Here is a 26,478-nt window from a genome sequence, read left to right on the forward strand (position 1 = left end):
GCAAGCGATTCCAAGGAATTGATATACCGTATTTTTCGGAGTATAAGTCGCACCGGAGTATAAGTCGCACCTGCCGAAAATGCATAATAAAGAAGGAAAAAAACATATATAAATCGCACTGGAGCCCGGCCAAACTATGAAAAAAACTGCGACTTATAGTCCGAAAAATACGGTACTAAGTTTTCGATTTTCCATCTCTACTTGTTGGTATTGCAGCGACAAACCTTATGATCGGCGCACATCAACTTTAAAATACCATCTTAAAGGGAAACACATACTCCAGGATGCTGCCGATAGAATGAATGCTACATTGACAACAAGCAGAGAACGCTACGCTGGCAGTTGTTGTCAACAAAGGTGGCACAGTTATGTTAAACATATTGCTTTGGAAAACGGACAGCCACCGCATGTAGGACACCTAACATCTGTGAAGACCAAGTTCTGCGAGAAATTGACGTTCATATTATCGCAGCGAATCTGTCGTACAATACGTTGGAGAGGCACAATTACAGCAATGATAAACCAACTCTACCACACAAACAAGAGTATCAAGTTGCATCTACTGGCTGTAAGTGAATGTATTTTTTGCTTACTGGAGAACATTGGACACCGATAAGTAATCACAATGAGCTGGGTTCGCGTTGTATTAAAAAAAAAAAAAAGATAAGCATTGTCATTTGAAAAGGTAAGCAAGCTTGTTTGTTTAAACAACTGATTAAACTAAAGAGTAACTGCAGATTTTATGGTGCGCTATGTTAAGTTGTTTATGAGTGTGTTTACGACAATATTAATTAGTAACTGTATCTTGTTTGCAATATATTTGCAAATATTTTCAAATTGTGCACTGAACTCTTACTGTACTTGAACAAAGTTTTAAGCAAATCAAAGACTTGCAGTTCAGTAAAACATTTTGATTTTTTTTTTTTAAATCACTTAACAGCCGTACTTTAAACACTTCAAATCTTTCAGCAGCTTCAGACCTATCCATAAATATTATGTTTGTATTATGTTTTTATGTATTTTATGTTTTACTATAATTTTGGCAGCTGGGATAGGCTCCAGCACCCCCGCGACCCCGAGAGGGACAAGCGGTAGAAAGTGGATGGATGGATATAATTTTGTAAAAAAAAAAAGAAAAAATGGGAAAAAAATGTGTTTCAAAGTGGTATATATAGAATTAGATTTCGGCATGGGGTAGCACAATGGCGTAGTAGTTAGCGCTCGTGCTTCACTGCGAGAAGGTCCTGGGTACGACTACCGGGCTCGGGGTGTTTGAAGGGTTTACATGTGCTCTATGGTACTGCGTGGGTTCCCTCCGGGTACTCCAGCTTCCTCCCACCTCCAAAGACATGCACTTGGGGATAGGCTGGCTTCACTAGATTGGCTCTTGTGTGTGAATGGTTGTCTGTCTATCTGTGTTGGCCTTGCGATGAGGTGGCGACTTGCCCAGGGTAGGGCTGCAACGATTAGTCGACATTGTCGACAAATGTCGTCAATAAAATTTGTCGTCGACAATAGTCGTGATGTCATCAGTTGTGTTTTTCTGGGCAGAAGTGGGTCACTCACAAAAACATCGTCAGTGATAACATGTAAAGTTTGAGGATATTTCCTTATTATTGTTAAAAACATGAATACCTTGCTCATTTTGTAAAGCAGACCTTGTTTTTAATGGCAGTACATCTGTGATACGCAAGCATTTAAAGCAAAGGCATGATGTTGGACATTTTGTGTTGGAGAATGCGGTCTCAACCTCGGTAAGAGCGTTAGCTTCTTCAAGAGTGAGACAAAGTTGTGTAAAAAATACTATCATTTTAGCCAAAGTCACCCAGCCCTATTTTGTCTACATCACACACACGCACACACACACATTTTTAAATGACAACATTTTTTTTGTCATTTTAATATTTGTAACAGCTGAATGAGCAGCACAGTTACAGTAAAAATAAACATTTTTGGATGAATTAGTCATCTTTGTTGTAAGCACATGCCTAAAATAAATTTAGCTGCATTTAGAAGTCGATAGAAAAATTAGAGCAATTAAATATGTGTACGCGTTATTATCCTACGAGTCGACTAATCGTTAAGATAGACTAATCGACTATCAAAATAATCGTTAGTTGCAGCTTAAGTCCAGGGTCTACCCTGGATGTCTTCCAAGTGTAGCTGGAAAAGTCTCCAGCCCCCCTTGTGACCCCTAGCGGTAGAAATAGATGGATGGGAGGTATCGGCCCCTATTCTTGCTAAAACTGAACGTTTGTTTTAACAAAAGTAATGTTGAAGACTCCATGCATATGAAGTTACGTAATTACATAATTTTTCGTCATCTAGTGGTTTAGTGGTGCCATTGCACATATACACATTGACAATGGACACAAAATGTCTTCAAAATCACATTTACGCACAGCAATGTAGCAATAACAACCCACCATGATCATAGTTTATAGCATTTAAGTCTTTTGGTGGCATATTTTTCAATTGAATGAACAACTATGCAAAATCACAGTAACTGAATGAATAAAAAGTATCTCGCATTAAATCAAGGTTGAGAAGTGTAATTAGTTCCAAAACTATTTTTCCTTGTATTTCCAAGGCAGATGTTTACAACCATCCAGTATTTGTGGTGAAAGCATTATAGCATGTCAGGTTTTCAGTACCGGTACATTGAAAAATGTGTTACAATGGGAGTGAATGGGCAAAGGGGCTATAAGTGTATAGTAAATGAATATCTCCCATTTGGAATAACTTGGCAAAAAGTGTCATGATGCCATTTTAAAGATAAACTTGTTCAACACTATGTGGCCAAATTTCAGCCCTCTAACCTTTAAATTTAAGTGATTTGTCGAATATGGGGAAAAATGCAGAAAACGTCTATGACTCGGGAGTTAAAAGACGCAAATCCTGGTGCACAAACTTAATAGATCAGTTTTGCTGGCGTTTTTTTATACATGCACATCTTTAGTAGATCTGAGGGAAATTGCACAAAAGACAAAAGTAGAATGAAGATATGCAGGCTAAATAAGAAATTGTGGCTTGACTAAACCTTGTTGGGGCTTTATTGAAATTATTTGGTTACACGTTTGCAGAGTCTGGATCACTTAAATAAGACCACAAAATTGATAACTGATGCAGAAATGGAATAAGGACATGTACATTTTTTACAGTTGCTTCTTTAGCAATTAAAACAAATAAAAGAAACAATAAAAAAGCAACACAAACACTGTTCAAAAAAGAAAGAAAAAGATTAGCAGACCGTAGCTGACAGGCTTAATGTGGAAGTCACTATGCTTTTATGTGTTCCAAGTGCAATTTACTCATGTTAAATAGAGTATATTTAAGAAATTATTCAATGGTTGATTTTCTTAGTGAAAAATAAAGTTAACACAAATAATCAAATTGTGAACTCTTCCTCCCACAAACCCTGACCAATAATCAAATCCGAGACGTTTCCTTTACAGACAAAGAAATTAACTACTACTCCAACAGGGACTGTGAATATAATTGGGAATTGTGTCATGACATCCTAATTAGTGACAATGCAGGGAAGGACTGAGATATTTTTGTTTTTAAATTTAATATGAAGTTCCATGACATTTTACCTGTGCCAACTTGTATTGAATTGTGGGGCCCTATGCACAGCGTGTATTCTACATTATAATAATTGGAATTAGGTACCTTTTTCCAATCATTGTTGAATGCTGCTAATTCCGATCATCCATGAGTGAGATTAGCGAATACCAATACCGATCACATTTGAAACTGTACATCTTTCAAATAATTTATTGACAGTGCGTGACAGTTTAATAACAACACAATATTTAAACTAATTCCTTATTTTCTTTTAGTGCATACAATTGTTTGAGCAAAACAAAGTCAACAGTACATACTACACACTACCTAAACAAAAGCAAAAACTACTGTATACTATGTGTTTTTGTTTAATCAAATTGTGAAAAGAAGAAATAAATATTGTGTCAATGGTTTGAGGTTGCGATTGAAGCGGCAGTGAATACAATCATAAAAAGCTGTGGTTGCTAGCTCTCCATGCCACTATCGATTGCACACATAAGATCACCGAGTGAAATAAGCTGGCATAAAGCATTGATCCCTTGATTATTTAAAAAAATTGTTTGGTCCTATACTGACAGAGTGGCAAAATTACTAAAAGATAAAATGTATCCTCGATTGTTAGCCTGCAGAGAATAAATCGCTATAGTTGCTTGTCCGGTATATTCTTTACTTGCTTTTTTGCAACCGATTTGAGGCTAAATTAATCCAGGATAACCACATTTTTCCAGGCTTAATGCCTTTTCCTGGTTTTGTGAAATACCATGTATTTCACGTAAGTGTATGACATATTTGTTTTTGTCCCTCTTGGACAGGGGAGCTGGAGCCTATTCCAGCTGCACTTGGGCGCAAGCGGGCCATATTGCAAAAAAACTCATTAGAGGGGGCGTACATGTAAATCTACCTCCAAAGACTCACTGGTTCCAGTGTAAACTTTTTGTATCAGCTGTTTACTAATAATGATGTTAAAGAGAATTGCATATTTGTGGAAGACATTTTGTCTGGTGAAATGATCATCACAACCAATGCGCCTCCACAGGAATTCAGTAGAGTTGGATAACCCAGCAGAGGAAACCAAAGCCAAGCGACTTCTGGATAACCTGGTGGCGGAGCTCCAGAGGAAAGCACAGCTTCAGGGAGGGGAGGATGGTTTTCTTCTCAAGATCAAGCTGGGACACTATGCAAATCAACTAAAGGTAAACCAGCAAAACTAGTAAGTCAGATACAGGGTTTCCCCCAGATTGTCTATATACTTGTGGAGGTGGGGGCGTGGCCGGGTACAAAAAAGGCTAAAAAAAAATTAAAAAACAAATCTGTGTTATTAGTAATTAGTATTAACATGTATTTTTTATATTGCATCGTTTTGCTCTATATTTCATTTTTAATTTTTTGTTGCTGTATACCAGTGGCGGTTACTGGTCTTTCACATAGAGGAAGCCCATTTTTAGCTACTTTCTAAACACAAATACAATCTCTAATGACAGATAAAAGATATTAAGATGCTAGATTTTACAAAGAAAGCATAACTTACAAGACTCTAAAGTTCTCCGTATCAACATGGAACAACAGAATGAAACTTGAAAAATGCTCTGGTATATTTCGAAATCGCTGATTTTCTTATTTTGAGATTCAGCCTCAGACAGATCATCCAATCATCATGCAGAATCTCAGCATTCAGGCCAACCGAGGCTGAGCCCACTTCTCATTCACTTCAAGCTTGTTGTCCATGGGCAGGACAGAACTGAGCATTTATCCAATGGGTGTCTAGTTTGGCTGCAGTGGAACAATTGAAAGTTCAAGTCAATAAACGCTCAGCTGTTTAATGTACTGTGACTCTACCACAATGAATGAGAAGAAAGTCATGTGAGTTGTCGTGAAAGTAGTACAAATACAAGACACATTAACGTCTTTCCCCATTTCAAAGCATATAACCCCAATCTAAACTTCTATTAACACATTGCTGTCTGAGCTACTAAGATAGCTAGGGTTGCCAACCGTCCCTTAAAAAAACTGAATTGTTCCGTATTTAGTAATATAAGTACGTGTGCCTTATCAATCTGTAATGGGACAGACTTTGTCCCGTATCACCGTGTAAATCATAAGTCTTTGAAATGTCAATGGAATTATTGCATGACAGGTCGCTTTATATTGCATTTTACCGTAAAGCTGCAGCCCTTAACTGCCCCACGACCAATGAGCAGACAGCACCCTTACAAGTGACCATTTCAACACAGAATGTGGCTCATCTCATTGGTTGATACACTGGCGTGTGTGACGAAAATACCGGCAGAAAACAGACGAGAACACAAAAGCATGTCTAACAGGGATGACGCCGAGACCGATGCTACGCAAACGAGTGACAACCTCAGTAGGCATTCTTCTCCGAGGAAAAAAAGACAAAACGGCTTCAGAAATACAAATTTGATTAGGTAAAGGAAAATATGTGGCTGGAAAAGGTGCGTGGTTTGCCGCCGCATTTTTTTCTATGGCCCATGGTGGATTGTAGAGGTGGGAATTTTTGGGCACCTGACGATTCGATTACGATTACGTTTTAGGAGCTACGATTCTATAAAAAATAGATTATTGATGCATCTTTAATTTATGTATGATGCAGTTTTACCTTTTTTTGTTTCATCAAATAAGCATTTATCACCTACAACTTAAAAAAACCCTATTCATTTGGAATTACAATCCATCCATCCATCCATCCATTTTCTTCCGCTTGTCCCGTTCTCAGCTGCATTCGGGCGGAAGGCGGTGTACACCCTGGACAAGTCGCCATCTCATTGCAGGGTCAACACAGATAGACATACAACATTCACACACAAGGGCCAATTTAGTGTTGCCAATCAACCTATCCCCAGGTGCATGTCTTTGGAGGTGGGAGGAAGCTGGAGTATCTGGAGGGAACCCACACAGTCACGGGGAGAACATGCAAACTCCACACAGAAAGATCCCGAGCCCGGGATTGAACTCAGGACCTTCATATTGTGAGGCACACATACTAACCCCTGTTCCACCGTGCTGCCCGGAATAAGAATCAGTTGAATAATTCTCGCCTGTAATAAATAATGAAAATGTGTGCAAAACTGGACCATAAGTGCCCTATATTAGAGGAGCTGGTCGGATTTCTCGGTGAGGTGGTTCGCTGCAGTCAGCCACATTTTAGAACTGTCTGCATTACTTTATTAACAATAAACAAATCGATTATTGACGTTTACAAATCAATTCTATAATCGGCCATGTCCGAATTGCGATGCATCTAAAAATCAAGTATTTCCCCCACCTCTTGTGGATTGTGTGAAGTTAAACAGCTTGCTGCTAGTAGTGGTAGTCCGAGACGAAAAAAAACAGTGGAAACCTTTACCGGTTTGTTGGCCACCAGGCAACACCAAAAACCAACCGGAAGTCAAGCAGAATATAATTTTAAGAGTTATATTTACTTTATTTTGATATGTATATATTTTTATTTTGCATTAAACTCAAGCTGTTGAGCAATTTGTTTCCCAGGTAGCCTATTCATATTACTCCAAAACATGCATTTAATACAATCTAAGTTTGATTCAAATTGCATCGTTTCACAAAAAAGGCCAAACCAATCACTACCCTGATAGGGGTGAAGACGATACGTTTGGCCGGTCTTCTGAGAAAATGTGCTACATGTAAAATTTTGCTTCCCAAAATTACTGAGCATACGCACGCATGCGCATCAACACTGTTTCCTCAAACAAAATAGCTATAGCAATTAAGGTAAAAAAACGTTGCTTTATTGTGGTTATTTTTAGCATTATTTTACATACCAGAAAACAAAAACAGTAGAAACCTTAATTAACCTAAAATTCATGGCCGATTGTTTGTGTCTACTGTATGGTGACAGAATAAATGTCAACAACAGGTTTTTTGACAAGCTCATATATAAATCATAATAAAAACTACAAAAGCACTTGTTCCAGGACCTATTTTGAAATTTTCTGAAAATATCATCTAAATCCGTCCATTAGTTATGTTGCTAATTATCGGATTACGCAGCTGGTTGCATTTTTTTTTTTTATGAATCAGCACATTTTTTCGGAATACCGGTCCTGCCGTCAAGGTGTCCTTTATTTTTTTCAGGGAGTTGGCAACCCTAAAGATATCCAATTGAGCACATGCAACCTAGACTGTGCTCTCTTATTACAGAGTGATAAATATGAAGTTTTATGGGGGATTTTTTCTATTACAAGCGATACAAATCACCATACATGAAACAAACACCATACATAAACAATACCGGTACCCTTTTTCAAAAAATGTACTGTATCTTCTTTACATTTTCAAAATGTGGTCATAATAAAAATATCTTCAGTAGTTGCCAGACTATCGATGCTATTCAGAAAATAAACCAACATTTTAAAACATGACTACTATACAGTAATGGTACATATAAAAATCCATAAACGAACGTGTCTATAATCAACAGGAAAAGAACGCATATGATGTCACATCAACCAGAAATTAAGCATGCTGTTTTTCCTTTATCATTAAGAAATACTGAGCCTAAAACCTTATCAAATTATAACGGAAGGAGATAATATATAATATTGATTTTCAGAAGCAGAACAATATTTAATGTTTGCCTCTGCCAAGGAAAGTATCTATTGTGTGTCTGTGTGTGTGTGTGTTGTTTATTTATCTTAAATAACGCTTGATTAAAATAGTTCAGTGTGTGTAAGTAGCCTACTTTTTGGGCTCATTCAGCAATACCTCGATAATAGTAACCGTGATATAAAATGTTCATATCGTTACATCCTGAGAGGTTGTTTTATTTTTGCATTTGCATTCTTATGATTTATACGGTACTGTACTGTCGGTAGATGTGGTTGATTCAACAAAGTGATTATTGCAGAGGATCAATAAAGTATCTTATTAAAATCTCCTACTGAAGGTCTTACAGGTGTCAGATGACAGTATTAACAAAATATTCTCTGTCTGTGCAGAGCACATATGACCGCTGTCCTTTGGAGCTTGTGCGCTGCATCAAACACATCCTGCTCTCTGAGCAGCGGTTGGTTCAAGAAGCTTCAAATGTAAGTGTCATGGCGATCCTTTCAATGTGTCATCTAACATGGGATTTGTGCATGTATGGAAGAATATGGTGTAAATTGGGAAGTATTGTGTTTTGGAACACAACCTTAATCTTTCTATTCATTCTAATGATTGTATTCAGGTGAGTTGTGCGAGTGGGGGGCAGGTCCTGGACAGCCTCTCCCAGCGGCATCAGCAGATCAACCAGTCCTTTGAGGAGCTCCGATTAGCCACACAGGAGACTGAAAATGAATTGAGAAAGCTTCAGCACAGCCAGGAGTATTTCATCATCCAGTACCAGGAAAACCTGCGTCTCCAGGGTGAGCGCACCCATTATGTACTAACATGCACTTGCGGCACGTGAGCAATGTGAAATGTACTCTGAATCACAAGGTGAATTTGTGACGAGTAAATGTCACATTTCCACCGAGTGGTACCAATCAGTTCAGAATTCCATGACAGTTCAGTTCATATAATAAATTCAGATTATATAATCTTCGACCAGGCTTGCATTTCCACTTTGGGGTGTGTAAGTGAAATAATATACAATATTATATACCAGCCAGCCACACTGCTTTGAATCCTCTTGCTTTCTATTTACATTTTTTAATGGAAATGTTGTTTTATTCTTATTCAGTTCATAAATTGTAAAAAAGAAGAAGGGAGGGTATTTATTAGTCAATCAATGTGTGGACAGTAGGTAAACAAAGTTATGCAAGTGGTGCTGACATTTCCAAAGATGGCCAACAAGCTGTGATTCAATCAAGCCATCATGATATTCACAGTAGTTAAATTACCAATCATGTCAGTGGCAAGGCAAAGCAGTGAAATCACTATTGGATATTTTGATATACTGCCTTCAGCTTTGTATGGAGCTTCTAATAACATTAATTCTGTAAGCATATAGTGTTTCCCATACTGTTATGTTAGCGGAAGCACACATGTGCATTAACACAGGTAAGTGCATACTGACCAGTGGACAGAGCGTGTGCCCCACTTATATCATCTTTTTTCTTTTTCTGTCAGCCCAGTTGAGCAATTTGAGCTCCCTGCCTCCAGCAGAGCGCACCCAAAGGGAAACCACTCTCCAAAACAAGAGAGCTACTTTGGAGACCTGGCTGGCCAGAGAAGCAAGCACACTACAGAAATACAGGCTTGTATGACACAGCATATACTGTGTGTGTGTGTGTGTGTGTGTGTGTGTGTGTGTGTGTGTGTGTGTGTGTGTGTGTGTGTGTGTGTGTGTGTGTGTGTGTGTGTGTGTGTGTGTGTGTGTGTGTGTGTGTGTGTGTGTGTGTGTGTGTGCGCGTGTGCGCGTGTGTGCGTGTGTGCGTGCGTGCGTGCGCGCGCGCGCGAAGATACATACATATTAAAGCATGTCAGAGAACATATTGATCTTATATTATTTTAATACTTTAAAAGGAAATTGAACTAAACCGATCTGTCGACGATGGTGAAAATATATATTTTTTCCCCCGGACATAAAACAGTTTGTGATGTATTACTTATACTGGTCTCTAAGTGCAGTAATGTGACTTGCCCAAAGTTGATAAAAGATACATATAGAATGACTAATACAGTTTTTCATTGAAGAGCATAAAACCCAGATTACTTTTGCAACTTTTTAACCTCAAAAAAAGAAAAAGTCTTAAAAGCTGATGAAAAATAAACACAATAGATATTAAATGGTGTATTGCGGTCCTCAGGAGGAGGCTACCAAACTTGACTAGACGAGGATGTAAAAGTTGTAACAAGGTTTTCATAGGTGAACCTGCGCAAGGATTATTACCTTTTGCCAGAGGGTAGCAGTGATGGAGACATCCTGCCCGTGCAAACTGGTCGAGGCTGCGTCCAATTTCCAGCAAGTTCCACCGATGCTGACTGTGGTCCTTTGGCCGCCTGTGGCGCACGGTGGAACGGTCAGCTGTGTCTGATTGCGCCCCAACAGGCCACGCATCCCCCACCATCCTAAACACACACATCCTCTATGCAGGAGCCGCAGGCGCTTAACTCGTCTCCCTAGATACGACAGAAGAGGGATTCATTGTCTGCCGAATCGTCAACTTTTAAATCAATATTTTGATATCATGACTGTAAAGCGGCCGTGATCAGCACTTTGCTTCCTTGGGCTTGTACAACCAACCAAGTTATCCTGGCAGGATCTCTTCTTTGTTTTCAGACTTAACCAAACATTGAAGATTTGGCATAAGTGAGTTACAAAGATTTGAACATTTTTATCAGTTTTATTATTTTTATTTTCTGGTTTCGTATAGTCATGAGCGCGTTCACACACAAAAGGGATGGTGTTAGCTGCAGACGACCAATCACAAACGTGAACAATGTACCAACAACACAGCAGCCTACTTCTGTTGAAAAGAACAATCTTTTATATTACATACTGTACAAATTATATAAAGATATTACACTTTCTCAAAGAAAGGTTGCAGCTGCTAAATGCAGACTATGTGGATGCTTAAATTTGTCACATCATTAACGAACAAATACATACTGTACATATAAATAAACTGTCATATATTACTACTTTTCTTTTAATTGTGTAGTTGAACATTGTTGTTCTATTGTTTAAGTAGCACTCCAGATATTATCAGACATCATTGTAGCTCACAAAAATGAAATATAGAAATGATATTCAAAGCAATAAGTTGTGCCATACCAGTACAATGTTTTAAGTGTGTCTGTGGTATGGTCAGGTTATATCATTACATTAAGACACACTTGAAAGATATGGACATTGATGCACCAGAAATAGAAGAATAAAGGAAATGAGGGCATCATGCAGTACCAACTGTCACTCAGGCTGCGGCAGCAAAAATAAGTAAACAAATAAAAGGGGTCTGATATTAAGTACACTTTTATTTATAGAAAATAAAAAAATGAAGATGTAAAGTAAAATAAACTACCGTCTGTCCTTTTTAGCGGCGCTGTAAGTACACAAGTTCACTGTGTCACTATGACCGCAGAAGAGCCGATCCCTTTTACAACAACCATTTTTGCCCAGTCCAGCAAATTTTTGCTTTTAGTTTTAATTCTTTTACTTCCGATACTTGTGGGAATCTCCACAGAATTGTTAATGAATGGCAATGTCATTTTTTTAATGACTGGTCAGTGGGCAAAGCTTTTTAAAAGGCTCTGATCTCTTATTGGTTTGGGGTTAATAATAATAAAATAATAATAATAATAACAATATTACATTTTACTTATAAGGTGCCTTTCAGGTCACTCATGGACACTGTACAAAATCAAAACAATAAAATCAATTGAATAAAAACAACAACTACAACAAAGATCGATAAGATTTACAGTGAAAAAGCAGTCAGGAATAGGTGTGTTTTGAGTCTCAATTCAAAAAGGGATATTGAGTCTATATTACGAAGGTCTGGTGGTAATGAGTTCCAAAGATGAGGGGCTGAGCGGCTGAAAACTCGGGCACCCATGGTGGACAGTTTATATAATGGGGCAGTGAGATGGATGGATGAAGAGGATCTTGGGGTACGTGAGGGCATGGCAACATGGAGTAGGTCAGAGAGATATGACGGAGAAAGGTTATGGATAGCTTTGAAAGTGAGGAGAATTATTTTAATATAGATACGGTGTTTGATGGGTAGCCAATGAAGTTATTGTCGTACTGTTATTTGCTCTGATCCTGTGTAGTATTCCCAAATCTAGCCTGCTCCCGAGTGGGCCATTTCCAACACATAAATTACCAGCTTTAATCCTCAAATTTGTCCTGGTTGAGCAAAAATCTTTCTTAGCATGGCCGACCACTGGTCTTCTCAGTGTGATGCTGTTTGTGTGTATGCAGGACCTGTCAGAACAACACCAGAAAACCCTGGTCGTTCTTAGGAAACAACAGACTTTGATCCTGGATGAGGAGCTTATCCAGTGGAAGAGGAGGCAGCAGCTAGCAGGCAATGGGGGTCCTCATGAGGGAGGACTCGATATCCTCCAGTCCTGGTACAAATAACAGAGATACTTAATTTTGTGATAAATAAGGTTTTTCCAGTTCACTTGTGTTTTAAGATTACGTATTGTGAAAAATAAAAGAACCTGTCATGTTTTGTCCCTGTCCTCTTGTCTATAGGTGTGAGAAGCTGGCAGATCTAATCTGGACTAACAGGCAGCAAATCCGACGCTGTGAACATCTTACTCAACAACTTCCTCTGCCAGGCCCCATGGAAGATCTACTCAACAAACTCAATGCTGACATTACAGATATAATCTCTGCCTTAGTCACTAGGTGATCTTTGTACCTGCAAAACAATTAAATTATTGAAAGAGAGAAGGGAACATATAATGATATTAACAGACAATGTTTTAACCTCAGGATTGAGTCAATTTTGTTGGTGTTCAACACTGCAGCATAATCGCATAGATATTTCAAAACATGTTGAATTCTTGTTGGAGAACTTCTTCTAATAATCGTTATTGGGTTATTGTCTTGAGATCAAAGTTGTTTCCTTACAATTCATACAAAATGAATCATACAAAATACTACATGTCTCATTTGCTTTGGAAAATTGACTTCAGCATGTTAATACTATTTTTATGTCTAGCACCTTCATCATTGAAAAGCAACCGCCCCAGGTGTTAAGGACCCAGACCAAGTTTGCAGCCACAGTGCGCCTTCTGGTGGCCGGGAAACTTAATGTCCACATGAATCCACCTCAAGTCAAGGCTGTCATTGTTAGTGAGCAACAGGCCAAAGCTCTACTCAAGAATGAAAGCACACACAGGTCAGATTTAGTGTCATCATAGATTATAGTGTACAATCATGCTTTTTTTACGAACTGCTTCTGTAACTGATTATTTATTCTGTTCCATTTGAAGTGAAAGTAGTGGGGAAATCCTGAACAACAACTGTGTCATGGAGTATCACCAGGCCACAGGCACCCTCAGTGCACACTTCAGAAACATGGTATGAGGACGTCTCACCTTAACCACTTTTTCTATTTATGATGAAATGTCATTAAGTGGCATATCAGAAGAAGCCATTACATGTATTTTAATCGCTTTAGGCAAGCACATTCATCAGTTCTTACGTTTTAACACTGTTTTGACGTGCATGGTCAGCCTGCCTTTTCCTTTTGGGACAAATCAGATATCTGTTGCCTTTGTTCCTACTATTATTGCATGTGCTTATTTGAAGGTTTAAATAGTGCATCCGTTTTGTGTATGTGCGCAGTCTCTAAAGCGGATCAAGCGTTCGGACCGCCGAGGAGCAGAGTCAGTGACGGAGGAAAAGTTCACTGTTCTGTTTGAGTCACAGTTCAGCATTGGAGGCAATGAGTTGGTCTTTAATGTCAAAGTAAGAACTTGCCAATGACCCTTTATTTTTGTATTTGATGGCTTTATCAGTAATTATATGTAGGGATGAGTGCCATAACTCTGTTCCATAATGGCACCGATGCAATCAAAAGGTGCAAAAAATACGGCTAAATGATTGCAGGCTCATGTGGCTAAGCATCCTGACACAGAGTCAGACACTCTTTTAATGCTATATTGCTGACCTTTACTCGCCAGCAGCAGTGCTGAACTCCAACACAGCAAACATATTTTGCTGTAGCGCTCCTAACAGCACCCAATACAGTATTTACTCATTAAGCAACAATTACGGCAAGCAAGGTGCATTCGCAATTCCCTGAATTGTTGACAGCAAATGCAATTAATTTTTTGTGAATTCTCTGTTTTCTGTATTGCTGCTGGTTTTGCTGCGATAATTCTGAAATAATTTAGTTATTCTATTTATACTGTTGAAATGTTTAAATTACCACGGTGGAACCTCGATTTACGAACTTTATTGGTTCTTGAACGTGGTTCATAAATAGAAAAGTTCTTATAGTAAAGCATATTTCTCTGCAAGAAACGATGTTTACATGAAAACTGGGTTCCAACGTCAACAAAAGTCCAAATTTTAGGGAAATTCTGTACACTTTGTACACAAATATAATACTGTTTATCAAACAAACATAACAAGGGGGTAATGGATCAACTGTTTGTTTATTAACAAGCCAAAACAATAACGACGACATACTGAACTGTCCTGTATGCAGCTGCTCTGCCAACACGCGCACACACACAGAAGCCCCCTCGGTGCCCTTAAAGTACAATCAACTTTACGTGCATGCGTGTTCAAAGACAAGCTGCTGAAGAAGGTGATCCTTTATTGACTTGTGTCCCGCGAACGTCTTTTCCACCGCTGTGTGATATAAGTCCGCTTTGGCATATTTTTCCAGAAAGGTCTGGGTGTTGTAACTTATGGGTTATATAGTTCATGTGTGATGATCATTCATAATTTGCATGCTTAATTTAATTGCTGATAAATTGATCTATTATTATTTACAGCTAAAAAGAGTTAAAAGGGAATTAATTTGATTTATACATGTATTTGATATTGATTATTTGAGAAACACTGACATTGAATTGAGTTGTTTTTTTACTTCATAGCCTAACAAGGGGTTAACTAAAATACTGCATGTTCCACAATGCATTGCGGCAAACCGGATGTTAGAAAGACCGGGAGCAGAGGCGTTGTGGTTGTAGATTGAGGATTACAGCCTAAGGGTTTTTGATTGATTGATTGAGACTTGTATTAGTAGATTGCACAGTGTAGTACATATTCCGTACAATTGACCACTAAATGGTAACACCCGAATAAGTTTTTCAACTTGTTGTAAGTCGGGGTCCACTGATTCATGATACAGATATATACTATCATCATAATACAGTCATCACACAAGAGTATATACATTGAATTATTTATATTATTTACAATCGGGGTGTGGGATGTGGAGGGGGTGGGGGGGCGTTAGGTTTGGTTGATATCAACACTTTAGTCATCAACAATTGCATCATCAGAGAAATGGACATTGGAACAGTGTAGGACTGACTTGGTAGGATATGTACAGCAAGTAGTGGACATAGAGAGAGAGATCAGAAAGCATAAGAATAAGTATCTACATTTGATTATTTACAATCCGGGGAGGTAGGAAGGAAGGGAGGGTGTTAGATTAGGGTTGAAGTTGCCTGGAGGTGTTCTTTTAGTGCGGTTTTGAAGGAGGATAGAGATGCCCTTTCTTTTACACCTGTTGGGAGTGCATTCCATATTGATGTGGCATGAAAGAGAATGAGTTAAGACCTTTGTTAGATCGGAATCTGTGTTTAACGTGGTTAGTGGAGCTCCCCCTGGTGTTGTGGTTATGGCTGTCATTTATGTTAAGGAAGTAGTTTGACATGTACTTCGGTATCAGGGAGGTGTAGCGGATTTTATAGACTAGGCTCAGTGCAAGTTGTTTAACTAATGAATGAACGACAGATAACAAGATAAAAGGATCGTTTTGTATGCCCATTTTTTCTTATATAAAGTACAACTTTATTACACATTTCCGACGTCCTGTCTAATACTTTTGATTGTAGTTAATCTACATTTTTTGGTGCCGAAAAACCCGGAAAAAGATGAGCGAGGGAGAAGCTAAAGCTGCTGCTCAGAGGACAGAAGAGGAACGTAGGATCGAAATGGAAAGAATGAGAAGAAAACGGGGTGCAATCATAGGTACTACTACACGTCTTTTAAATCAGATAGACGGAGAAATGACCAAGCCAGATCCGGACATTGATAACTTGAGTACTTTATTGGACATGTTGTCCGCGGAGGAGGACAGTCTATTTGAGTTGGACAATGGAATTGAACAGCTCACAGCGTTGGATGACTTGGAGCACGAGATCGAAAATACGGAGGACTACAAACAACGTGTCATCTCGTATAAGAGCCGCGCACAGCGCATGGTGAGGAAAAGAGGATGAAAACCAGCAGCAACAAGCATCAACACAGCAGAGGGTGAGCGACGCTAACTCGGCTAACTCATTAGCACACAGACAGTCTGTAAAGCTACCGAAATTGATGATTGATAAATACAATGGCAGGAGTTTTGAAGCCAGTTTGAGACCGCTATTCACACGAATGATGCATTGTGCAAACGTGAGAAGTTTACCTCCCTGAAAACGTACCTCACAGGAACAGCTGCAAAGGCAGTAGCAGGTCTTATGCTTACATATGCTAATTATGACAGTGCTATCACGTTATTGAAAAGCAGATTTGGAAGGAAAGATCTGGTGATCAATGTTCACATGTCAAGGCTGCTGAATCTAACTCCTGTGAAGAAATCCTCTGATGTGCATGCATTAAGGCAGCTATATGATGAATGTGAAATTCATTTAGGAGCTTGGAGTCACTGAGTGTAGTGTCAGACACTTATGGAAGCCTACTATGCCCAATTTTAATGAAGATGATTCCAGATGACATAGCTCTTGAATATAGCCATCAGAGGGGAAATGATGATGAATGGAAGGTTGATGAAATAGTCAAATTCCTACAGAAGGAGGTTCAGAGCAGGGAAAGAACACTGCAAATGACAACGTCATACACCCAGAAAGAACACTAACCAGAAAGTAAGCCATGGAAGCAGTTATGCTCATCCAATGGCACAAAAATGAACAGACGCAGCATGTAATCTGCTGCTGCACTGCACACAGTCAGCCAGAAGACACACAACAGTATATTCTGTGACAGTGCAGAACACAAATCTGAGCATTGCCCTACTAACAGCATTCCTCAACGCAAAGAAAAGATCAAGAAAATGGGAAGATGTTTTGTGTGTCTGGGACAGAAACACAATGCAAAAACATGCAAAGTGAAGGATGCATCATGTGAAAAATGTGGAAGGAGGCATCACATTGCTCTGTGCACCAGTGAGAAAAGTGAGGTACAGCCCCCCAATGTTAAAGAAGAGACTGTTGTTTCCTCAGTCATTCCTCACTCAGCGAAGATTATGATTACACTGCATTGGATTTGCAGCTCAGCTCAGAAGTGTAAACAGTTTGTTGCAAACAGAGTGACTGAGATCCAGTCACTGACCAACCCTGAGAGATGGTCACACATCCCAGGGAAGATAAATCCAGCTGACCTCCCCACAAGAGGACAAAGTGTTGAAGGGCTGATACAGAACCACCTATGGTGGAACGGGCCCAGCGTTCTGACATCAACTGATCAGTCAGAGGAGACTGAAAATTACAATGTTCCAGACAAGGTGAATGCAGAGCTAAGGTCCAGCCAACAGATCACTGTGCAGCTCGCTGCAAATGACACAGACCCCGCTGAACCAGTTTTAGAACTGGAAAGATACAGCAAGCTGAAAAGAGTCCTCAGAGTGACAGCCTGGATAAAGAGATTCATAGCCAATGCTCAAACAAAAACAAAGAAAAAAGGAGAACTAACTGCTGATGAGTTCTTCGAGGCAGAAAAGTACTGGATCAAGACAACACAACAACAGATTTTCAGCCAGGAGATCAAACAACTGAAAGTGGAAAAGGGCCTAAATAATGACTGCAAGATTAAAGAACTCAAACCTTTCCTGGATGAACACGAGCTGCTCAGTGTGGGAGGAATGCTGCAGCAGTCCGATTTCACATACAGAGAGCACCACCCATGGATTATGCCCAATAAAAACAGATATTCAGAACTGCTGATACAAAGCTGTCATGAAAAAGTGATGCACTCAGGAGTGAGAGACACTCTCGTTCAAGTAAGGGAGAGATACTGGATCCTGCGTGCCAGGCAGCTTGTGAAGAGAACTGTGGCCAGCTGCACAGTTTGCAAAAGATTCAAGGCAAAAGCCGGACAGCAGATCACTGCGCCCTTGCCCAAAGACAGAATAACTGAATCTACACCATTCGAAGTCACAGGTGTGGATTTTGCAGGGCCACTTTATGTGAAAGCAGATGATTCTGGGAAGAAGTCATACATCGCGCTATTCACTTGTGCTGTTACCAGAGCAGTACACCTGGAACTGGTCTCAGATCAGTCAACAGAGACATTCCTGTTAGCGCTGAAAAGATTCATCTCCAGAAGAGGATTCTGCAAAATAATCTACTCAGACAATGCCAGAACATTTAAGAGAGCTGATCAAGACCTGAAGGAGCTGTGGAAAGCTATCAAAGAACCCCAGCTGTTAGAGTTCTTCTCAGAAAAGGGCATCACCTGGAAGTTCATTGCAGAGCGAGCAGCCTGGTGGGCTGGATTCTGGGAGAGGCTCGTCCGATCAGTAAAAACATGCCTGAAGAAAGTTCTAGGGAGAGCTTCACTCAACTTTGAAGAGATGTGCACAGTACTGACAGAGGTGGAGGTGATCATAAACTCAAGGCCTCTGACATTTGTGCACAATGAAGTGGATGAACCACAGCCGCTGACCCCAGCCCACTTTCTGGTGGGAAAACGGCTGACCTCTCTGCCACCAAAGCCCTTCCCTGCTAACTTTCAGCACCCAACTGCAAACAAGGCAGAGATCACTCGAAGATGGAAGTACAGACAGAGACTCACAACCAGCTTCTGGAACGCCTGGCGTAAGGATTACTTGCTGGACTTGAAGTCAGCACACCGCTGTGACACACCGACACCCACCCCACTGAGAGCGGGTGATGTTGTACTCGTTGGAGAGGACGACACCCCCAGACAAACCTGGAAACTTGGAAGAATCACAGAACTGTTTATAGGCCAAGATGGACTTGTCAGGTCGTGCATAGTCCGCACCCCCTCAGGGACGTTGCTAAGAAGACCTATTCAGTTACTGTACTGTCTTGAGATTTAGATGAACGTAGTTCATGGGGGGAGGATGTTGTAACTTATGGGCTATATAGTTCATGTGTGATGATCATTCGTAATTTGCATGCTTGATTTAATTGCTGATAAATTGATCTATTATTATTTACAGCTAAAAAGAGTTAAAAGGGAATTGATTTGATTTATACATGTAATTGATATTGATTATTTGAGAAACACCGACATTGAATTGAGTTGTTTTCTACTTCATAGCCTAACAAAGGGTTAACTAAAATACTGCATGTTCCACAATGCATTGCGGCAAACCGGATGTTAGAAAGACCGAGAGCAGGGGCATTGGGGTTATAGATTGAGGATTACGAGCCTATGTGTCCAATACTTTTGATCTTAGTTAATCAACACTGGGCTACTCACAATTAAAAACGTGCTATGGTACAAAGCCTGCGTCGTCAATTCTTTTATATTATTTGCTGGCTCCATTGATGTACTCCTCGCAAATAGTTATTTTTGTAACTCCACGGCGATCCCCTCCTTCTATCCACGCTGATCTGTTGTATTTTTGGGACTGGTATTTAGTTAGTAAAATGAACAAAATTTTTCGAAGGCGAAAAAAACACAGAAGGGGCACATACACAGAAACACTGAGTAGTGTACTCTACAGCGCAGCAAGCAATGTTGAGGCTTCACCTCCCCAAAATGGCTGCCAGTGGGACACAAAATGAATGAATGAAGTGTTCGTACACAGAGACATGGTTCGCACACGTAAGCATATTTGGCTTGAACTAATGGTTTGTAAATTGAAAAGTTTGGAAAAAGATGGGTTTGTAAATCAAGGTTCCACTGTAATCTGTTACACTTCCATGTGACAAATGTCCGTATAAAATAAATAAACATTGTCAAAATGTGAATATTTTCCATATATCGGGCATCGTTTGGCCGTTCTTTGATCAGCGGCACCGTTTCTAATGTACCGATTTGGTTCAAATGTAAACGATACCCATCCTTACTTATAAGACAAATCCACAATGTTTTAACCTATTTTTAAACCTGTCCTTGTTCCTCCCCTCTTTTCTTTAATCCACAGACTTTATCACTACCTGTCGTAGTGATAGTTCATGGTAGTCAGGACAACAATGCCACAGCAACAGTACTATGGGACAACGCTTTTGCTGAACCAGTGAGTTGTATAGTCCTATTCCTGTTCCAATATGACATTACAGTAAAGTATGTCAGAGGTCATATTAATCTTGTATTATTTTTATACCATAAAAATAAACCGAACTGGACTGCCCTAGACTCTGCTTTTTGTTAAATAGTGTTTTGTAAAATTAGATTTTTTAGATGAGCTATCATAAAAAACAATATTTGTCACTTGGGCAGCAACTTAAAATAGTTTGGAGGATTTCTCTCATTTTCTTACCCTTGTGTTGCCAGGGCAGGGTTCCATTTGTCGTGCCAGACAAAGTTCTATGGACCCAACTTTGTGAGGCGCTTGATATGAAGTACAAAGCAGAAATGCATAGTGAACATGGGCTGTCAGAGGATAATCTGGTCTTCTTGGCGCAGAAAGCTTTCACAAGTACAAGTAATAATGCAGAAGAATTCCGCAACATGACCATATCATGGGCCCAGTTTAACAGGGTAAGGCTATTGTCTTTCCACCAGTACTAATGCGCTCCCTCTTTTGTAATTTAAGGGAAACGTGTTAATGTGGCACATCTTAGGTTCTTGTACCTACCTGTTACTCAGCAATTCTCATCTATTCTATTTATAGGAAAGCTTACCTGGACGTAACTTCACCTTCTGGCAGTGGTTCGATGGTGTTATGGAACTCATGAAGAAACATCTCAAGCCTCATTGGAATGATAGGTAATAACCACATATTTCCTCTTTGTTGCGACAAACTGGTAACTGTAAAAGTACTTCATGAAATCATCCATCAAATTATCATCATAATAAATAACATTGAATAACCGTAGCATTAATGTTTTCCAGTACAGATAACGTACCGCTATTTAAAAAAAGATATTCAAAATAAGATTTTTAAAAGAAGATTAACTATTGTTTGGATTTTACTGACGTCATGTCCGGCTCTTGTTTGCTCCATTAAATATGCTTTGTCTGGTCAAGCTAGCTCTGTTCTCAAATTGGTACTTGGCCCCATTTATCCTTTCTCGAAGAAAAAATCAAATCAAATCAAATCAACTTTATTTATAAAGCACATTTAAAATTTACCACAGGGGTAGCCAAAGTGCTGTACAATGAACAGGTTAAAAGATAAAACGAGTACCGAGCAAACACAACACAACACAAACAGAACACGATAAAAAATAAATAATTAAAATAGAATTAATAAAAACATAAAAACAGGATCACAGCAGGTGTATTATGGGGCGCCATTGCAGGATGGATATCACTCAGTGTTAAAAGCCATGGAATAAAAGTATGTTTTTAAGAGAGATTTAAAAACAGGAAGAGAGGAGGCTTGTCTAACACTCAGAGGTAGGTCGTTCCAGAGCTTGGGAGCAGCAACGGCGAAAGCTCTGTCACCTCTAAGCTTCAGCCTTGTGTCAGGGACCGTCAACAGCAGCTGATCGGCTGATCTTAAGGATAGGGTGGGGCAGTAAGGCTGAAGGAGGTCGGAGAGATAGGTTGGCGCGAGGTTGTTTAGACATTTAAAAACAAATAAAAGGAGTTTAAAATTGATACGGTAACGCACAGGGAGCCAGTGAAGGGACGCTAAAATAGGGGTGATGTGCTCACGTCTGCGGGTCTGTGTTAGCAGACGAGTAGCAGAGTTCTGCACGAGCTGCAGGCGGGCGAGGGAGGCCTGGCTAATGCCTACATACAGGGCATTACAATAATCAAGACGAGTCGAGATAAAGGCGTGGATTAATTTCTCAAGATCATGTCTTGATAGAAGCGGTTTCACTTTCGCTATTTGGCGTAATTGATAAAAGCTTTTTTGAACGACGCTGTCGTTGATGCCCAATGCTAGAGTTGTTTTCGGCTGTAAGAAAAGTTCAAATCGCAAAAAGGATAAACGTTTCTTCAGAATCACTCGAGGTAATCAAAAAGGTCGGAAGAGTGCAAGATTTTACGAAACGACGGCGAGAAAAGCGGGTCACACTCCAGTCCAAGGGAGCAGAGTTTGCAATGATCACTTTGTTAAAGGTTTGTTTGATATACATTTAACCTTTATTATTTCCCATTTAATTATCTTGATACAATATGTATTTCTTAAACACATTTTTGCTAAGAGTGTTTTGAAAAGCACCATCTCGGGAAGTCTAAATAAAAAAAAGCAAAAGTGAGCAAAACCTAAAAGAGTGAAGCTTTTACCAAAAGCAACAATCATAAACAAAGTTTTCAGCACATACACAATGTTGACATCTATAGTTCTATTTTGATAAAGACAGGGGAAAACACGCTACTCGTAAAAGGCGCGTGCGACAGCAACAAACATGGCATCTTAGACGCAAATTTCAATCATGAAACGCAACTTTATCTGAGCAAAAACGATGCATATTTAACTGGGAGAGTCTTGATACCAATTTGCTTGACCCAACCACACACAAAGAAGTCGTAGACCTCGTGTTGTTCCAATTTTCCATCTGTTTTGTCCTATAGAATGGCGTCTAAAGCACAATAGTTCGATATGTCTGGGAACGCGGCCGACGTATAATCCTTGATATCACTCGACAAATCTTTTTTTGACAACGTATAGGGATCTATTCCATTGCATGGTTGGATTTTTTTGCTTGTATCTCCTTTTTGCAGGGAGATTTAAGCCTCTTTTGTACTCAGATATTTTGTGCGCTGCTTGCTGTACAATCACCACTGGTTTTCACTAAGCATTTACTGTACCGTATTTTCCGCACTATAAGGCGCACCTAAAAACCACAAATTTTCTCAAAAGCTGACAGTGCGCCTTATAACCCGGTGCGCTTTATATATGGATTAATATTAAGATTCATTTTCATAAAGTTTCGGTCTCGTAACTACGGTAAACAGCCGCCATCTTTTTTCCCGGTAGAACAGGAAGCGCTTCTTCTTCTACGCAAGCAACCGCCAAGGTAAGCACCCGCCCCCATAGAACAGGAAGCGCTTCTTCTTCTACTGTAAGCAACCACCCGCCCGCGTAGAAGAAGAAAAAGAGCGCGGATATTACCGTACGTTTCATTTCCTTTGTGTGTTTACATCTGTAAAGACCACAAAATGGCTCCTACTAAGCGACAGGGATCCGGTTCATGAAAAGACGCAATCTCTCCATCCGCACACGGATTACTATTTCACAGCAACTGATATTCATGTGAACCGCACTGTGGATACAACGGGAGCACGTACGGTGAATATTCGCACCACAGGGAATGAGAAGTCATCCTTCACTGTGGTTCTAGCTTGCCATGCTAATGGCCAGAAACTTCCACCCATGGTGATATTCAAAAGGAAGACCTTGCCAAAAGAGACCTTTCCAGCCGGCGTCATCATAAAAGCTAACTCGAAGGGATGGATGAAGAAAAGATGAGCGAGTGGTTAAGGTAAGTTTAAGTTTACGCGAAGAGGCCGGGTGGCTTTTTTCACGCAGCTCCGTCCATGTTGATATACGATTCCATGCGCGCCCACATCACGCTGGTTTTAATATATTATTAAAGTTTGACTGACCTATTTGACTGTTTTTTTGACATTCCTTTAGCGCAGTTAGATGCGGCTTACAACACGGGGCGGCTTATAGGTGGACAAAGTTTTGAAATATGCCGTTCATTGAAGGCGCGGCTTATAACCCAGGGCGCTTTATGGTGCGGAAAAAACGGTACTTTTAAATTACTACACAGCTTAAATGCCTCACTTACAGTAGTAGTAGAAAATAATGCCTAATTGGATATCTGAATTTCGGGCAGTCAATTAAAAACATAACAAAATTTAACAGACATCAAAACATTTGTTAATAAATCTGGATTATTGCAGGGCCATCCTGGGTTTTGTTAACAAGCAACAGGCACAGGACATGCTAATGTCCAAACCTAACGGCACATTCCTGCTAAGATTCAGCGACTCTGAGATTGGCGGTATCACCATTGCTTGGGTGGCTGAGAACCCCAACAAACCAGGTACCAAGTTTGTGCACTTGCTGTAACTCTTTAGTCATCAGAAGAATGTAATAACAACTGAAGTTAATGTAATATTCAATTCGAAACAGCAATAATCCTGCAGGTGAACCATTTCTGTCTTTCATTTTAGTGCTGAATGAAAGCTTGTACATAAGTACATTTGACGAATGTGTTTCTTTAGTTTAGACCATTCTTCTGAAATCAAGTGGAAGAAAAATAACATTCCTTGATATAACCAAATTTTGTCTTTTTCATAAGTAATGTTACCTATTTGCTGTAATCTGTTATGATCATACTGTATGTACACATGAGGAATCTTCGGAAATAGTATACACTGCAAAATGAGTATTAGTGAAAGTGGTGAATGTGATTCTGTTCCTATCTTTGAGCAGGTGAAAGGCTCGTATGGAATCTTTTGCCTTATACAACCAAGGACTTCTCCATTCGCTCCTTAGCTGACCGCATCAGTGATCTGAATCATCTTCTGTTTCTCTATCCTGACCGGCTCAAAGATGAGGTCTTTGCCAAGTACTACACGCCTCAACTATGTATGTATCTGCAATAAACCCTGTGACCATTCACTTTACTCCTCTGCCTGAGGCTTAAATAGCACCTATTATGCAAAACCAACTTTTCTTACCTGTTGGTATCTATTTTTGTGTATTTGGGATCTGCATAAGTCCCGAAAGTTTTAACTCAAACCATGGAGACATGGCAGGTATATTTAAAAAAAAAAAGTTTTGCCTTTCTTCATACTGTACTTCCTGCAAATCAGCTGTTTGGAATTTGCCCAATTTGTGACGTTTTATCAAGTGTGATGTCAGCTGATATCTCCATATATAGTATAGATTTACCCAAAAAGCTTTGCGCGAGTCCGCCTTTGTAGTCCCAAAGTTGTTGTCAAAAAGTTCCTTTTTGTTGTTGTGGGGCAGACTGGCTTGTACATGCACATGCATTCTCCGCTATTGCCATTTCTTTTTTTCTTTTTTTTCAACTTTTTTTTATTGGCATTTTCAAACAGACAGAAAAAAGTACAAGTCAAAACAGTACAATTTTAAAGGCAGTAAATGATTCACACCCTTTCCCTTAAAACCCAAACCACCCACCCACCCACCCTCCCACCCCACTCAGGTCCCACTAACGAGGGACAAATGGCGCAATTGTGTAACAAGTAACGCTATTGCCATTTCTAATACAAAATAGTGTATATTTCTAACTAATATCTGTCAGTAGACTCCTTATGGAAGCGCTAAAAACTACAACATAGCTATGGGGGAGAAGACGCAGTCAAAGGGGAGTCACGAAAATAAGATCGCCCACAAAACGGCACACCCTGAAGAGATGGTTGAAAAGCCGTTTGAATGGTATCTGTAAAACATTAGCTATGTAACATTTTGAGCAAAGATCATAATATATGATCCCTTTAATACAGGACATATTAATTAAAAAAAAAAAAAATTAATTCTCACTTCATTTGAATATTTATTTATATTAAGAAATGTAGCAAAATGTTTACACGAAATTCCATCCATCCATCCATCTTCTTCCGCTTATCCGAGGTCGGGTCGCGGCGGCAGCAGCCTAAGCAGGGAAGCCCAGACTTCCCTCCCCCCAGCCATTTCGTCCAGCTTTTTCCGGGGGATCCCGGGGCGTTCCCAGGCCAGCCGGGAGACATAGTCTTCCCAACGTGTCCTGGGTCTTCCCCGTGGCCTCCTAACAGTCGGACGTGCCCTAAACACCTCCTGAGGGAGGCGTTCGGGTGGCATCCTGACCACTTACACGAAATTATCTAATCTAAAGTCCATTTTATGTCTGTCTTTCAGCAAAAGCAGTGGATGGTTACGTAAAACCACAGATCAAACAAGTTGTGCCAGAGTGAGTTATTTCATGATCTACTAACTAAGTACATACTGCAATATACTAATTAAATCTGTCCTCCTTTTTACACTAACACACACACACCCATACAACTCAATGTTTGACAGTAGGAATGGTGTTTCTGTGTTCATATTCAGCATGTATGTGATGGAGGATCTGAGCCGAGGATGTCGTTGTGGCTTGTGCAGCCCTTTGAGACACTAGTGATTTAGAGCTTTATAAGTAAAC

General features: G+C 39.7%; 1 protein-coding gene across 4 annotated transcripts in view; it reads left to right on the forward strand.

Annotated features, from left to right (window-relative positions):
- The window catches only part of LOC133610639 (signal transducer and activator of transcription 5B-like), a 47,949-nt gene that overhangs the window by 12,118 nt on the left and 9,353 nt on the right, over positions 1 to 26,478 (forward strand). The window contains exons 3-17 of one of the 4 annotated variants that reach the window (XM_061967087.1): positions 4,604 to 4,760; positions 8,541 to 8,630; positions 8,771 to 8,948; positions 9,655 to 9,785; positions 12,452 to 12,603; positions 12,731 to 12,886; positions 13,203 to 13,382; positions 13,477 to 13,564; positions 13,832 to 13,954; positions 20,346 to 20,438; positions 20,696 to 20,902; positions 21,036 to 21,130; positions 24,230 to 24,372; positions 24,762 to 24,920; positions 26,196 to 26,247. In XM_061967087.1, the coding sequence (XP_061823071.1) occupies positions 4,604 to 4,760; positions 8,541 to 8,630; positions 8,771 to 8,948; positions 9,655 to 9,785; positions 12,452 to 12,603; positions 12,731 to 12,886; positions 13,203 to 13,382; positions 13,477 to 13,564; positions 13,832 to 13,954; positions 20,346 to 20,438; positions 20,696 to 20,902; positions 21,036 to 21,130; positions 24,230 to 24,372; positions 24,762 to 24,920; positions 26,196 to 26,247 (2,004 nt within the window). The remainder of the gene's footprint in view (positions 1 to 4,603; positions 4,761 to 8,540; positions 8,631 to 8,770; positions 8,949 to 9,654; positions 9,786 to 12,451; positions 12,604 to 12,730; positions 12,887 to 13,202; positions 13,383 to 13,476; positions 13,565 to 13,831; positions 13,955 to 20,345; positions 20,439 to 20,695; positions 20,903 to 21,035; positions 21,131 to 24,229; positions 24,373 to 24,761; positions 24,921 to 26,195; positions 26,248 to 26,478) is intronic. The other 3 variants (XM_061967089.1, XM_061967090.1, XM_061967091.1) reach the window with 3 other exon arrangements.

Source organism: Nerophis lumbriciformis, linkage group LG11 (assembly GCF_033978685.3).
Source record: "Nerophis lumbriciformis linkage group LG11, RoL_Nlum_v2.1, whole genome shotgun sequence".
NCBI classification, from domain to species: Eukaryota; Metazoa; Chordata; class Actinopteri; order Syngnathiformes; family Syngnathidae; genus Nerophis; species Nerophis lumbriciformis.